Below are 14,212 nucleotides of genomic sequence, written 5' to 3' on the forward strand. Positions count from 1 at the left end.
GAGGGCGGCCTGCGGGCCGGGCCGGGGGCAGGAGCCGGGCCACGGCGAGGCCGGGGGCCCCGGGGTGGGGTCCGGCGGGCCCTGGGGTGGGCCCTGAGTGCTGTTCAAGGCCCAGGAGAACCATGGGGCGGGTGAAGGTGAGGTAGGGGTGAAGGTGAGGTAGGGGTGAGGTAGGGGCGGGTGAAGGTGAGGTAGGGGTGCGGGCTGCGGTCGAGGGGGTGCCGGGCTGAGACCGAGGCCGGGCCGAGCGGCCCCTCAGGTCCCCTCAGGCCACAGGAGGCCCGGACGCCGCCGGCGGGCGGGGGGGCCCGGGGCAGTTACCGGAGCCGTTGGGGCCGATGATGCAGGTGAACCTCTTGAAAGGGCCGATGAGCTGGCGGCCTCGCCAGGACTTGAAGTTCTCCACGAGCAGCAGCTCCAGACGGCCCATGGCTGCGTCCTCCGCGCCTCGGCGGCGTCCTCACACACTCGGCGGGAAAAGAGCGGGAAGGACTTCATAGCGTCTCGCGAGAGGAGAGCGAGAACACGGGGAGCCACGCCGTTCCTTAGCAACCGGGCTGTTTACGTTGCCGAGGAAACGCGGTCGCAGAAGGCTGTGTGGGAAGCCTGGGAGCAGGTTCATCCCGACTGGCTCACTAGGGAGCCAGTCTCGATCGATCGATCGGGCTGCAGTTGTTCGATTTTCGTGGTCTTCTTTTAAACTCGTGCGTTTTTAAGGCTCTTGGAGCTTCCTGAAGATTCCCAGTCATGGATATAGTGCAGGACGACGACCTGGCACAGTCCTTTGGCTTGGCCAGGAGGAGACATGCGGAGCTGTGCAGGCAGAACCAGATGTTCAACGCCAGGAACAGGATCCTGGGGGTAAGACGCTCGCTTGTCCCCACAGGGAAAGGGACTGGGGACGTGGAGGGGCAGGTGGGAGTGAGAAGTGGGCGTGGGAGAGAAGAAGAGATGCATCCCTCGAATGAAACTTGATCCAGGCCCAGCTGCAAATAGCAGCAAGCTGAGGATACATTGACTTTGCTGAAGATGAGAGAAACCTCAATAGAACAGTTATACTCCGTCCCACCTGCCAGACAGGCAAATGGAGTCCTGCAGTGGGAAGGAGGTGCCCAGAGTTTGTGGCCAAGGAGAGACTAGAATGGAGCTCTCCTCTCTCTGGGCCAGATTTTCTACATTGTCAGGGGCTCCTTCCAGTCCATTCATTTGACAAAATTCTCATTCTGTGACAAGCCTGAACTAGGGCCCGGAGATGAGGAGTAAGGCAATTCTTGACCGTCAGGGTTTATGGCCCGGTGGAGGCATTAAATGTAGTGAAGGAGGGGAACACAGACTGGGGCTGGAAGAGGGAATCAGAGAGGGCTTCCCAGAGGAGGTGATGTGCTATGAGGATGAGTACCTGTTAACTATGGTAAGAAGGAAGGAAGTTCTGAGGAAAGTTAAGAAGACATGCTGAAGAACCAGCTATAAGCAAAGGCATTCAGGTATGAAAAGACCTGGTGTGAAGCTAAGACAGTGGGGCGAGGATAAAGAGGTAAGTAGGATTGTTAATAACGGGATACATTTTCCATTCCAGGGAGATAAAAAGACCTGGGATATTCAGGTGTGTGACCAGAAGATAAGAGAAGCAACTGAAAAAGCCAGACACGAGACGTTTGGTGAGCGTTGCCTGAATGTCTGTCTAGCAGTGTAGGACCGCGTGCCTCAGACTCCAGCCCTCCTTCACCGGTGTGGAAGCTGGTCATTTTTACTCTCTTCCTCCTTTGAAATTTCACAATTGCTTGTGCTCAGCTAACCTAATGCACCAATTCTTCCTCTGTTAAAAGAAAATCAGCTATTGAATTCTTTGTGAGCTCTAAAAATATATATTTTGAGGATGAAGTATGTCTCCTCTCTTTTCTTAAAAAAAAAAAAACACCCCCACACCAACTGGATATGAAAAACCTTAAACACAAACATTCTCTTCCAAGAGTTCAAGGTCTTCTGCCAGGGACAGCCCTTTACACTAGATGGCACACTCAGACTCCCAGCTGGAGCCCTCAAGCTGAGTCAGAAGTAGACATAGTTCACATAATGGTATTCTAGCTTTTAGATAAAATTTTCACAGCATTCTCATCATGTGCAACATTTTTGAGTTTATTTTAGTAAAGCACTGTAAGAATTTTTAAAATAGGGAGAAGAGAGGGCCCCATGTTCTTACAGACCTCCCATCTATACATAAGTAATAAATTTGGTTATTTTTTCCTGTTAAAAAAATGGGGGGGAAAGGGTACAAAATTTTATATATAGTGGGTACTCAAGTTTTGAAATATATGAAAGATATGCTTAGAAAAAGAAAGCAAATATGCCAAAATGTTGTAATGTGGTAATGTTGGGGTGATTAAATTAGGAGTGAAGTTTATTTTCTTTATACAGTTCTATGCTTTAATATTTTACCTTTTATATTTTTAGTTTAAAAATAAGTCAAACTTACAAAATGATGTGACACACACATATGCACCAACCACTAGATTAGATGTTATCTTTTTGCCAAATGGGCTTTAGATATATTTTAAGAATGTTTTAAAAAATATTTGTATATTCCCCACCCTGTCATTCTGCTCTTCTCCCCTCTTCAGAGGGGCGCCCCGCGCCCACGCCTGTGTTTTGTACTGGTGCCATTTATGTATGTACCCACGACCATCAGAAAGTTTTTTGTGTGTGTTTCACAATTTTACATAACTTGTGTAATATTGAATGGATCCTTTTTAACCTTTAAAAATATTCAATTTTGTATTTTTTTAAATCCTCACTCAAGGATATGTTTTTATTGATTTGGGGTTTTTATTTTAGAGAGAGAGGAAGCGGGAGGGAGGGAGAGAGAAACATCAATCAGTTGCATCCCAAATGAGCTGAGCCCCGACCAGGCTTTGAATCTGAAATCTAGGCATGTTCCCAGACCAGGCACTGGACTCAAAACCTTTTGGCAGTCTAATCAATGCTTCAAACCTCAGAGGGTGGGGGAGGGTGGAGGTAAGGGGAAGAGATCAACCAAAGGACATGTATGCGAGCATATCAGCCTAGGCGATAGACACAGACACCAGTGAGGGCATGAGTGAGGGGTAGGGGGGGAGGAAATGGAGGGATAGGACACATATGTAACACCTTAATCAATAAAGAAATTAAAAATACAACACCTTTCGGTGTATGGGAGGACCTTCTAACCAACCGAGCCAGGGCTTAGTGTTGTATTTTAAAATGTAATCCATGACCTGCATATAGAATATTCATTTTAATTGTTCTCTGCTATTGTTTTATATGAATTAAACAGTTTCTTTATCCTTTCCCCCCATGGATGGCTGATTTAGATTTATCCTGTTTTTTGTTGTTGTTGTTTGTTTTTATGTGTGGGGTTTTTTGTTTGTTTTATAATTGCAAACACCGCTGCAATGACTACCCATGCGTATGTCCCTGGGTGCCTGGCTGAAGGGACCTGGGAAGTGAGCGTGTTAGGTCACAGGATAAACGTGTTTTCATTTTTATGGGACATTGGCCAATGGCTCTCCAAAGTCATCAGTGTACCAGGCTACACTCCCGCAAGCCGGGAATGAGGAATCTCACTTCCCCTCATGCGGATACGTGCTATTAGCGTTTTTAATATTTTGCCAATTTTGTGGTGTTTCTAACCACCATGTAGAGCTGGTCATCTTTTCACAAATTTATTGATTATTGGAGTTTCTTTATTTGCCTGTTCCTGTCCTTCGCCCGTTTTTGGTTGGGCTGCGTGCTTTCTCCTGTTGCTTTATAGGTGCGCTTGGTACGTTCAGGATTCTAATCCTTGAGTGGCTGTTACGCTGCAGGAGGGTGGTATTCCTTTTAGGATCACTAGAAACTATTTTTTAAAGTGGAGTCCAATCGATTTTTCCCACCGAACCTGACGCTCGCGGACAATCTGTGTCTCTTCCAGCTGCCGAACGGAGGCACAACGACAAAGCCACGTGCATCCTGGAGAGCCGGGAGCAGCGGGGGCGGCGGGGCCTCCGCAGGGCGCTGGTGGACTTCCAGCGGGGCTCGCAGCGGCCGGAGACGCGCCGGGAGTTCGACCTGTCGGACCCCCTGGCCCGCAAGGCAGAGCTCCCCGCACGGCAGCTGGACAACGACGTGCGGAACACAGTGTCGGGGATGCAGCGGTTCCTGGGGGAGGATCTGCACTGCCGGGAGCGGCGGCGGCTCCAGCAGGAGCAGAACCGAGAGTGGGCCCTGCAGCAGCGGAGGGCGCGGGAGCAGGCCCGGGCCGAGCAGAAGCGCGCAGGTGAGGGCACCGAGCACAGGCGCTGATTTCCGCGCAGATCCGCCCCCATTTCTGTGGTCTGAGTTTTACTGGGCGCTGCTGGGGCCGTGGAGGGAGACAGGCGTCAGGACCTGTGGTCCAGGGCGGACACGTCCCCGGCCACTCGGCTGTCACGCAGGAAACACTGCCTGAGCTCGGGCTCCGTCTGAGCTCCTGGGGGTGCCGGGCCCCTCGTAACTCAGAGCCAGCCCCTGCCCTCGGGCTGTTTACTGTCTTCGGGGTGCAGCCTCTGTCAGGGCGAGTCCGAGTCCGAACCGGGCCTCCCCCTCTGCCCAGGGGAGTTCTCACACTCGCCCAGGCCCAGCCCAGTCACCTTGACCCTTCGTTACCCCAAAGGCCACCTCGGGCCCAGCAGGCCGCCGCCCACATCTCACTGCCTTTCCCACCTCTGCTGTCAGCGCGCCGGCCTCAGTGGCCGGCCGTCCCAGCCGGAGTGCTGCCGTGGCCTCTGCCCCCTCCCTGCTGCCGTCCCCGGGGAACCTGTCTCTCCAGCCCCCGCCCCGCCTCCCACCCCTTTCCTCCTTTACCTCCCACCGCGATGCTCAGGGCAGGCGTCTGGCTGTGCGTGTGCCATTCCTCTCCCGGTGCCAGGTCCTAAGGCCGTGAAGGCGGGGCTGTGTCGGTTTTGCCTCTGCTCCTTCCGGAGCGCCGCCAGCCCGTCGGTAAATATCGGCGGGAATGACGCTCACAGGGCTGTGGGAGGCCCAGCCGTCCCCAGGAGCTCCCCGCGGCCGTCTCCGGCTGGGCCTTTGCCTCCGCCTTGGGCCTGGTCCTCGAGCTGGACCCCGGACACCACAGCCCACCTCCCACACCCTGGGGACAAACCTGCGTGTCCCCCGGACTCCTCCCCCTTCCTCCCTCACACAATGACGCCCCCTCCCCTTAGTCACGCAGAGCCTGGGGTCCCCCTGGACCCCGTCTTGCCTCCAGGGCCTCCTCACTGTCCCTCCTCACCTCCCGCAGACATGGACTGTCCACATCTCCCATCCGCTGTCCCCACGGCCGTGCCAGCCCGCCTCCCGGTCTGCAGGGACCACACCGAGGCTTTCTCGTTCCCTTCCTGCCTTGCTCCTCTCTGCATTCTCAACACAGCAGAGTGCTGCTAGGAACAGTGTCCAGGTGTCCCCCAGGCCCTCCGCCCGCTGACACCCTCTCGTGGCTCCCACTGCCTCTGGAATAGAAGGCAGAGTCTGCCGTAGCCTGCAGAGCCCTGCACGTGGCCCGCGGCCCGCGGCCCAGCCCTCTGATGTCACCTCCCGGGGCCCCAGCCTCTCCGGCCGACTGGCACTTCGGGGTCCGACCGGTGCTTCCCCACTCCCGCCCCTCCGCACCAGCTCCCCGTCCCTCAGGGCTGAGCTCAGTGCCGCTGCCTCCTAGAGGCGGACTCCGCCGTCCACCGCCTGTCCGGTGCCCCCCGCCCTCCCGGTGGCCTCTCCCGGGCTCGGTAGCGCTGAGCAGTCGGCAGCGATGCATCTGTTCCCGCGCCTGCTTGCTGGTTCCCTGGCTCCTCTCCTGGGCTGTAAGCTCCCGATGGCACCCCTCCATCCCGGCTCCCCGCGGGTGTGGGCGGCCCAGGGAGGCGCTCCACACTCTGTGTGGACTGAACAGCCGGTGACGCCGGTGAGGGGGGAGCCGGCGGAGAGCGGAGGCCAGCGTTCACCAAGAGTTTGGTCTTTTTTCCTTTAAGTGAGTTTGTTGGGGAGGCCTGGTGAGGACAGCCATGCAGGGCTCAGGGGCACAGGTATAACCCACCGCCTGTAGATATAACCCATCGCCTGCAGAGGCCTTTGTTTCTGGAGACGCAGAGGCCCTCAGGCACGCTGCGGGCAGAACCTCTTTATGACCGACTTTTAAATGTAACAGCCCTGCCGGCAGCACCGCCCTGCCTCACAGGAGAGTCTTCCTGGACTGCCGACCCCTTTTCCTCCTTATCCTCCTCATTGTCCGAGCGCTGCTGCCCCGGCACCCTCCCCCGGAGCCCAGCTGTCCCCACGCAGGCTCCCTCTTCACTGGGCTCCCGTCGCCCTGCGGCTGCGAGGAGGTGGCGGCCCGAGACGTTGTGGATGCCCAGCAGCCCGCTGCTCCCTGTCCAGGACCACAGCCCACACCACCAAGCCGCTGCAGGCACCGCCCGTCCACGGAGGCGGTGCCCGTCCACGGAGGCAGTGCCCATCCATGGAGGCGGTGCCCGTCCACGGCAGGCGGTGCCCGTCCACGGAGGCGGTGCCCGTCCACGGCAGGCGGTGCCCGTCCACGGGAGGCGGTGCCCGTCCACGGGAGGCGGTGCCCGTCCACGAAGGCGGTGCCCGTCCACGGCAGGCGGTGCCCGTCCACGGCAGGCGGTGCCCGTCCACGGGAGGCGGTGCCCGTCCACGGAGGCGGTGCCCGTCCACGGGAGGCGGTGCCCGTCCACGGAGGCGGTGCCCGTCCACGGGAGGTGGTGCCCGTCCACAGAGGCAGTGCCCGTCCACGGGAGGTGGTGCCCGTCCACGGAGGCAGTGCCCGTCCACGGGAGGTGGTGCCCGTCCACGGAGGCACTGCCCGTCCACTGCAGGCACTGCCCGTCCACGGAGGCGGTGCCCGTCCACAGAGGCGGTGCCCGTCCACGGAGGCGGTGCCCGTCCACGGCTGGCGGTGCCCGTCCACGGAGGCGGTGCCCGTCCATGGCAGGCAGTGCCCGTCCATGGCAGGTAGTGCCCGTCCACGGAGGCGGTGCCCGTCCATGGCAGGCGGTGCCCGTCCACAGGAGGCGGTGCCCTTCCACGGCAGGCGGTGCCCGTCCACAGGAGGCGGTGCCCGTCCACGGGAGGTGGTGCCCGTCCACGGAGGCGGTGCCCGTCCACGGGAGGTGGTGCCCGTCCACGGAGGCGGTGCCCGTCCACGGGAGGTGGTGCCCGTCCACGGAGGCGGTGCCCGTCCACGGAGGCGGTGCCCATCCAGTAGAACTGGTAGCACTCGGGGCCAGGCGCTGAGTGGGAGCTTTACTGGATGAACTCCTGGGGTGTCCCTGGGCCGCAGGCACCGGGGTCTGTGGGTGCGGGCGGAGGAGGGCGGACACGGTCACCACACCCCAGGGGGGAGTGTGGGGGGGCGGCCGCAGCTCTCCGCCTGCTTGCAGAGGAGCTGTACACGGAGACCCGGCTGCAGTTCGACCAGACGGCCAAGGACTTGCAGAACCAGGAGCTGGCCGCCAGGAAGGTGGTCTGCGCCGCCGTGAAGGAGTTCAACAAGATGCAGGTGACCGGGCTGGGGGGCAGGCCCACCGCCGCCCCGGCGCCCAGCTCCCCTGTCCCGGGCGCAGCCCGTTCACACAAACCGGCACCCGACAGGAAGGGGGCGCCCAGCCACAGAGACGGACTGGGGTGCCTGTGCACTGGGGTGGGGTCAGCTCCCCTCGAGGGCGGCGACCTCTGCCCAGACGGTGCCCGCGGGCACTGCCCCGCCTCGGGTCCCTCCTCACCAGCAGCAGGCGCACAGCACTCGGCAGGGGGCAGCTGTGCCCACAAGGGTGCCCCCTGGGGGTCTCCTGACAGCCCCTCCCCCTCAGCGCAGCCGGATCCTCACAACACTCCCCTCCCCGCCCGCCCACGCTGAGGGGCTTCGGTTCTCTGTTCCTTTTGGAAATCAGACTTCCCTCAGGTTTTCTTTTTTTAAAAAAAAATTGATCTCAGAGAGGAAAGGAGAGGGGGAGAGAGAGAAACATCACTGATGAGACAGAATCATGGATCGGCTGCCTCTTGCACACTCCCCACTGGGGATCGAGCCTGTAACCCAGGCAGGTGCCCTGACCAGGAATCGAACCCGGGACCCTTCAGTCCGCAGGCCAACGCTCCATCCATTGAGCCACACCAGCTGGGGCCAGGTTTTCTTTTCAAACGCAGCTCTGTTCCTGGGTGGGAGGGAGGATGCATGAGCAGGCCGCCGTCTGCAGTGGGACATGGGAGATGGTCCCTGCCCGAAGGAGGGGGAAGCGGAGCGCTGCTCACATGGATTCTCAACTCGTCTTTTAATCTATTGTTCGGTTAAGCCTCACCCAGTGAGATTTTTTTCAATGATTTTCAGAGAGGGCGGAGGGGGGAAGGGGAGAGAGGAAGAGGAGAGAGAGACACGTCAATGTGTTGCCTCCTGTACATGCCCAAGCCAAGGCATGTGCCCTTGGCGGGAATTGAACCCGAAACTCTTCGGTGTGTGGGCTGCCGCTCTAACTACTGAGCCATGCTGGCCAGGACAACCTGGTCATTGTTTTACACGTGCGCGCACGCCTGAGTGTGATTATGAAGCACAGGCTAGTTTGTGGTCTCATGGTACCGTTCTGTAAAACGGGAGGGGGTGGGATTAAGCCCGGTATCCTGGCCACAGGCAGCTGCCCTCCGTCACTGTGCTCAGCAGCCCTGCAGAGGGGCGGGCCAGCCCACGCAGCTGAGAGAGAGGGTCTTGGGGGGCCTGCCTCGTAGGGAACCCAGCGCTGATCGGGCCTGCTCTGGCCAGTCCGGACACGGGCCCCCAAACCAGCGAGCCCAGGGTCTGATCAGCCTTCCCTGAGCAGCAGGTGCTCATGTGGTGCATCCAGCTGCCACCTCATGGGCGCCCACAGCATGCCCCCGCCCTGCCGAGTGCCCGCCTGCCCATCACCGAGAGACCTGGTGACGCTGAGGAAGGTCCAGTCCTGATTGGCAGAGAAATGACGGCAGCCCGGAGAGGGGGAGCGGCTCCAGGTGGCAGGGCCGCCCGGCCCCTCCATCGCCCCCTTGGGAGCAGGGCTCTGGCCAGGCGCTTACAGGTGCCCGGGCCTGTGCGGGCCGCACCGGGCGCTCTGAGGGGGCAGTGTGTGTTCACCTTTGAGGCACTGCTGCTGCTGGCACTCGGGGGTGTTCTTTGCGGCCTGCGGCCACATCAGGGCGACAGGCCACAGGGTGGGGCTCCAGTGAGTGAGGCCCAGCCAACGTGCAGCAGAACAGTGCAAGGCCTGAAGCAACTCTACGCGCAACCAGCAGGTGGCGCCCCTGAGCTGAGCTCGCAGGCCCAGTGCTGGCAGCATGTCCTGTCCCTGCTCCCTGGCGCCTGTAGCTGTCCTGCTTGGCCCCGGGGACATGGGCGGTGCCTCTCCCTGGGTCACTCGGAGCATCTTCCCTGTCTCCCGCCCAGGCCTTGGAGTCAGCGGAGAGGAAAAGTCTGGAGAAAAAGCAGGAACAAGAGGACGACATGGCCCAGATCACCAACCTGCTGCGCGGGGACCTGCTCTCCGAGGACCCGCAGCAGGCGGCCAGCTCCTTCGGGCCCCACCGCGTGGTCCCCGACCGCTGGAAGGGCATGAGCCGGGACCAGCTGGGCCACATCCGCCTGGTGCAGCAGCAGCAGATGCAGGAGAAGATGGTGCTGCCCCCGGCGCCCCCTCTCCCCCCCAGCCCCTCCCTCCTCCCCTGTCCCCTCTCTCCCTCAGCCCCTCCCTCCTCCCCTGTCCCCTCTCTCCCACAGCCCCTCCCTCCTCCCCTGTCCCCTCTCTCCACAGCCCCGCCCTCCTCCCCTGTCCCCTCTCTCCCTCAGCCCCTCCCTCCTCCCGTTCCCCTCTCTCCCTCAGCCCCTCCCTCCTCCCCTGTCCCCTCTCCCCCACAGCCCCTCCCTCCTCCCCTGTCCCCTCTCCCCCACAGCCCCTCCCTCCTCCCCTGTCCCCTCTCTCCTCCCCCACAGCCCCTCCCTCTCTCCCACAGCCCCTCCCTCCTCCCCTGTCCCTCTCCCCCACAGCCCCTCCCTCCTCCCCTGTCCCCTCTCCCCCACAGCCCCTCCCTCCTCCCCTGTCCCCTCTCTCCTCCCCCACAGCCCCTCCCTCTCTCCCACAGCCCCTCCCTCCTCCCCTGTCCCCTCTCCCCCACAGCCCCTCCCTCCTCCCCTGTCCCCTCTCTCCCAGAGCCCCTCCCTCCTCCCGTCCCCTCTCCTCCCCCACAGCCCCTCCCTCTCTCCCACAGCCCCTCCCTCCTCCCCTGTCCCCTCTCTCCCACAGCCCCTCCCTCCTCCCCTGTCCCCTCTCCTCCCCCACCCCCTCCCTCCTCCCCTGTCCCCTCTCTCCTCCCCCACAGCCCCTCCCTCTCTCCCACAGCCCCTCCCTCCTCCCCTGTCCCCTCTCTCCCACAGCCCCTCCCTCCTCCCCTGTCCCCTCTCCTCCCCCACCCCCTCCCTCCTCCCCTGTCCCCTCTCTCCTCCCCCACAGCCCCTCCCTCTCCCCCACAGCCCCGCCCTCCTCCCCTGTCCCCTCTCTCCCTCAGCCCCTCCCTCCTCCCGTCCCCTCTCTCCCTCAGCCCCTCCCTCCTCCCCTGTCCCCTCTCCCCCACAGCCCCTCCCTCCTCCCCTGTCCCCTCTCCTCCCCCACCCCCTCCCTCCTCCCCTGTCCCCTCTCTCCTCCCCCACAGCCCCTCCCTCTCCCCCACAGCCCCGCCCTCCTCCCCTGTCCCCTCTCTCCCACAGCCCCTCCCTCCTCCCCTGTCCCCTCTCCCCCACAGCCCCTGCCCCTCCCCACCCCTCCCTCCCGGGTGCCAGCACAGCTGTCCTCCAGGGGTTCACGTTGCAGGAGGACGGTGACAAGGGCCAGATGCTAGGGTGGTGGGTCCTGGGAGGAAGTGAGGCTGGGAGCGGGCTGCTGGGCCCAGTGGGTCGCCAGGAGCCTGAGGGGTGACACGGACGGAGACCGGAGTGGGGGGAGTGAGTGAGCCATGCGGACTCCGGGGAAGGACACCGGGCAGCTGAGTGGCCGGGGCCAGGGCCACTTCCACGGCCCAGCCGCCTGGCGGGAAGGCGGCCGCTGTCCTGAGAGCAGCATTTTCCCTGATTTCGTGAAAAACGGGCCATCAGGAAAGCACAAAAGGGAAAACACACACGTTAAGTCTCACCACACAGGACACCCCGCCCCAGCCCTCCGCCCTCCGCAGGGAATGGGGGTGAAGCGTCTGAGCCAGGCCGGGGGCGGGGAGTGGCCTCGTGCAGGTGAGGGAACAGGTGCAGTGGCCACCGTCCTCGCCCTGCCGCTGGCCACGCCGGGCCCCGCCTGCCTTCGTCCCCGGTGAGGCCTGGGCCCTGTGGCCGCGGACCGCCCTGCCCCTCTGCGGGAGGGGCCCCCTGAGCCCAGGGAGGGAGGAGGGCTCGCTGCAGGCCCAGGTCCCCCAGCCCCTGCCAGCGGGGCTGATGCAGTAACCCAGGTTGGCAGACGACACTGCCCACGCGCAGGGTTTGGCACCCCCAGCTGCATTACCCGGTTTCCTCTCCTCGGAGCCAGTGGGCTTTAGAGACCCCTCGCTGGTGTGGCTCCGTGGATAGGGAGCCAGCCTGCGGACCCAAGGGCCCAGGGTACGACCTCGGAGTCAGGCTCCTCCCCAGGCCTGGGCCCTCATGGCTCATTCAGGAGGCAACCAATCGATGTTTCTCTCTCTCTCTCTCTCCCGCTCTCTAAAAAGCCATGGAAAAATGACCTCGGGTGAGGATTAAAAAGAAAAATGAGCTAAGATTCAGAAATCTACCCCTGAGGTCATGAACTCATTGTAGCATCAGAAAGTTCTAGAAGCGACCAGGTGGTCCCAGTGCTCAGCCAGGAGCAGCAGCCCGCCCACCTGTGTGCCCGGTGCCTCCCAAGTGTGGGAAGGGCCGGGCACCTGGATTGAACGGGGGAGGGCAGCTGCCTGTGACCAGGATACCCGCCCCCGGAGCCTCAGTTTCCCCGTCTGCACAGGGAGAGGCGGTTCTCCGGTTCCCGGGCCCCTCTGGGGACGGGTGGGGACGCCTCACCTCTCTCCAGCGGCTCCAGGAGGAAGAGCGCCAGCGGGACGAGGACTGGGACCGGCAGAGGGTGGAGAAGGCCCGCGCCGACCTGCTGTGCGAGCAGCTGCAGCGGCGGCAGCAGCGCCTCCTGCGCAGAGCCCTGGACGGCAGCAACCGCAGCCTGGCCGCCGAGCAGCGCCTGCAGTGGGTGCCCGGCTGCAGGGCGGGGTGCCGGGCGGGGCGGGGGGCAGGGTGCTGAGCGGCAGGGCATGGAGCAGGCTCTGTGCTCCCCTGGGCTCCTGTCCCCCGTCTCCCCCCCCCCCCCCCGCCCCAGATCTTTCCCCAGAGGGTCCGGGTCCGAGATGCGTCCTCCACAGGAGGCCCCGTGGTGGCGGTGGCAGCTTGGCTGTGGCACGGCCTCCTGGCACAGAGTGCCAACCGCAAGGGGGACAGGCCCAGAGCGGAAGCCAGAAATTCAGGGCTTGGCAAGCACAGGCCCCACAGACCAGGGACCGCCATGTCGTCGGGGTGTCCTGCCGACACCCCTCCCCGGGGGTCCTCGCCTGGGCCCGGGACCCCCGTGGCTGGCACAGGCGCTGGTGATGGGTCCTGGGAGGGCGCCAGGAGCCCAGGGCGGGGTGCTGGGAGGGTCTGAGACATGGAGGAGGCAGCGCCCACCGCCCACTGCGGGGAGGGCTCCTCCGGGCACACACCGGCCACGAGGACTGTCCCCAAACCCAGTGCCGATGACTGGCCTCTGTCCGCCCTCCACGCTCCTGGCTTGCACTCAGAAGGGACCCGCCTGTGTTCCTCCAGTCAGACCTGTGGGTCCCTCGGTCGCTTCTGTGACTGACGGGGCGGGGAGACACAGTCTGGCAGAACTCGGGGACCAGCAGGTGCTCCCCGGCCACGCTGTGCAGAGGGGACCCTGGGATCAGCGAGGGCCCGTAGTCTGGATGCTCCGCGGTGACCAGATGCAGCGGCAGCCAGCCCGGAGGCAGCCTGGGCATAAAAAGAGGGTGGGCTCTGCCTTAGCTGGGTTTGCTCAGTGGTTAGAGCGCCGGCCCTCAGACTGGAAGGTCACAGGTTGGATCCCTGTCCCAGTCCAGTTGGCGCGTGTGCAGGAGGCAGCCAGTCTGGGTGTCTCTCTCACATCGATGTTTCTCTCTGACTCGCCCCCTCCCTCCCACCCTCTCTAAACAAGGGAAACAGTCGGGGTGAGGATTAACGAGGGGCGGCTCTGTCCCAGAGGGGGCGCCAGGCCTGTGCTGAGGTTCCCTGTTCCATCACCAGGAGGCAGTACATGAAGGAGGTCTGTACGAACCAGGCCTCGGACGACTTCTTCACCCAGTTCAACACCCGGAGTCGATGAGAAAGACACCCCACCCCCTGCATTCATATAGACACCGTCACCCTGGAGAGTCATTCATTAAAAAATACACTCGTTGCCGAAACCGGTTTGGCTCAGTGGATAGAGCGTCGGCCTGCGGACTGAAGGGTCCCAGGTTTGATTCCGGTCAAGGGCATGTACCTTGGTTGTGGGCACATCCCCGGTGGGGGGTGTGCAGGAGGCAGCTGGTCGATGTTTCTCATCGATGTTTCTGGCTCTCTATCCCTCTCCCTTCCTCTCTGTAAAAAATCAATAAAATATATTCTTTTAAAAATACACTCGCCCTGCCAGTGGCTCGCTTGGTTGGAGGGTGGTCCCGTACCCCAAAAGGCTGCAGGGTTGACTAATGGTCAGGGCATATACCTAGGTTGAGGGTTCGATCCTTGATGTTTCTCTGGTGTTTTTTCTCTCCCTTTCTCAAAAAATAAAAACAACCCCAGGCGAGGGCTAACAAACACACTGCTTGGTCCAGAGTCCCCGGAGCTTCCCCTCCCTGCCTTCCCCAGGAGGGGAGCGATGGTTCGGGTCCGTGCGGCTCCGAGCTCCAGAGCGCGCTGGGCGAGGGGAGCCGGGATGGGCGTGGCCTCCCCCCCTGGGGCCCCCTCCCCGGGGGCCGTCCCTGGGACCCCTCCCCGGGGACTCCTCCCCGGGACCCCTCCCTGGGGACCCCGCAGCCCGGGGTGGGATCGGACACCCCGGTGCTCCAGGGACGGAGCCGGAGATGCGTGTTGGGTGATGGCCAAGCTCAG

General features: G+C 62.1%; 2 protein-coding genes across 4 annotated transcripts in view; one reads left to right on the plus strand and one right to left on the minus strand.

The window, feature by feature from the left end:
- Positions 1-430, minus strand: part of SMC1B (structural maintenance of chromosomes 1B) — a gene marked incomplete at both ends in the record, with an annotated part of 45,615 nt that extends 45,185 nt beyond the window's left edge. For both annotated transcript variants that reach the window (XM_084878121.1, XM_084878120.1), the window contains one exon: positions 322-430. In XM_084878121.1, coding sequence (XP_084734247.1) covers positions 322-430 — 109 coding nt within the window. The remainder of the gene's footprint in view (positions 1-321) is intronic.
- Positions 431-571: 141 nt separating this feature from the next.
- On the plus strand, positions 572-13,732 carry RIBC2 (RIB43A domain with coiled-coils 2). 2 transcript variants are annotated; one of them, XM_084879950.1, is made up of 7 exons: positions 572-861; positions 1,577-1,658; positions 3,947-4,291; positions 7,449-7,567; positions 9,476-9,703; positions 12,111-12,265; positions 13,367-13,732. In XM_084879950.1, exons 1-7 carry the CDS (start codon positions 748-750, stop codon positions 13,443-13,445), a joined length of 1,122 nt encoding a protein of 373 aa, XP_084736076.1. In that variant the 5' UTR covers positions 572-747; the 3' UTR covers positions 13,446-13,732. The 2 variants fall into 2 exon arrangements, with proteins under 2 accessions (XP_084736076.1, XP_084736075.1); XM_084879949.1 differs by having other exon boundaries at positions 12,111-12,277; positions 13,367-13,524.
- Positions 13,733-14,212: the final 480 nt, after the last annotated feature.

The sequence above is a fragment of the Pipistrellus hanaki genome (genome assembly GCF_964339955.1).
Source record: "Pipistrellus hanaki genome assembly, chromosome: 3".
In the NCBI taxonomy this organism is placed as follows: domain Eukaryota; kingdom Metazoa; phylum Chordata; class Mammalia; order Chiroptera; family Vespertilionidae; genus Pipistrellus; species Pipistrellus hanaki.

Excerpts from the sequence above, each read along its gene's own strand:
- RIBC2 (XM_084879949.1), top strand. The coding sequence starts at position 748 with ATGGATATAGTGCAGGACGACGACCTGGCACAGTCCTTTGGCTTGGCC. Across the intron at positions 4,292-7,448 it reads GGCCGAGCAGAAGCGCGCAG|AGGAGCTGTACACGGAGACC; the intron begins GTGAGGGCACCG and ends GCCTGCTTGCAG. Across the intron at positions 12,278-13,366 it reads GCCGCCGAGCAGCGCCTGCA|GAGGCAGTACATGAAGGAGG; the intron begins GTGGGTGCCCGG and ends TTCCATCACCAG.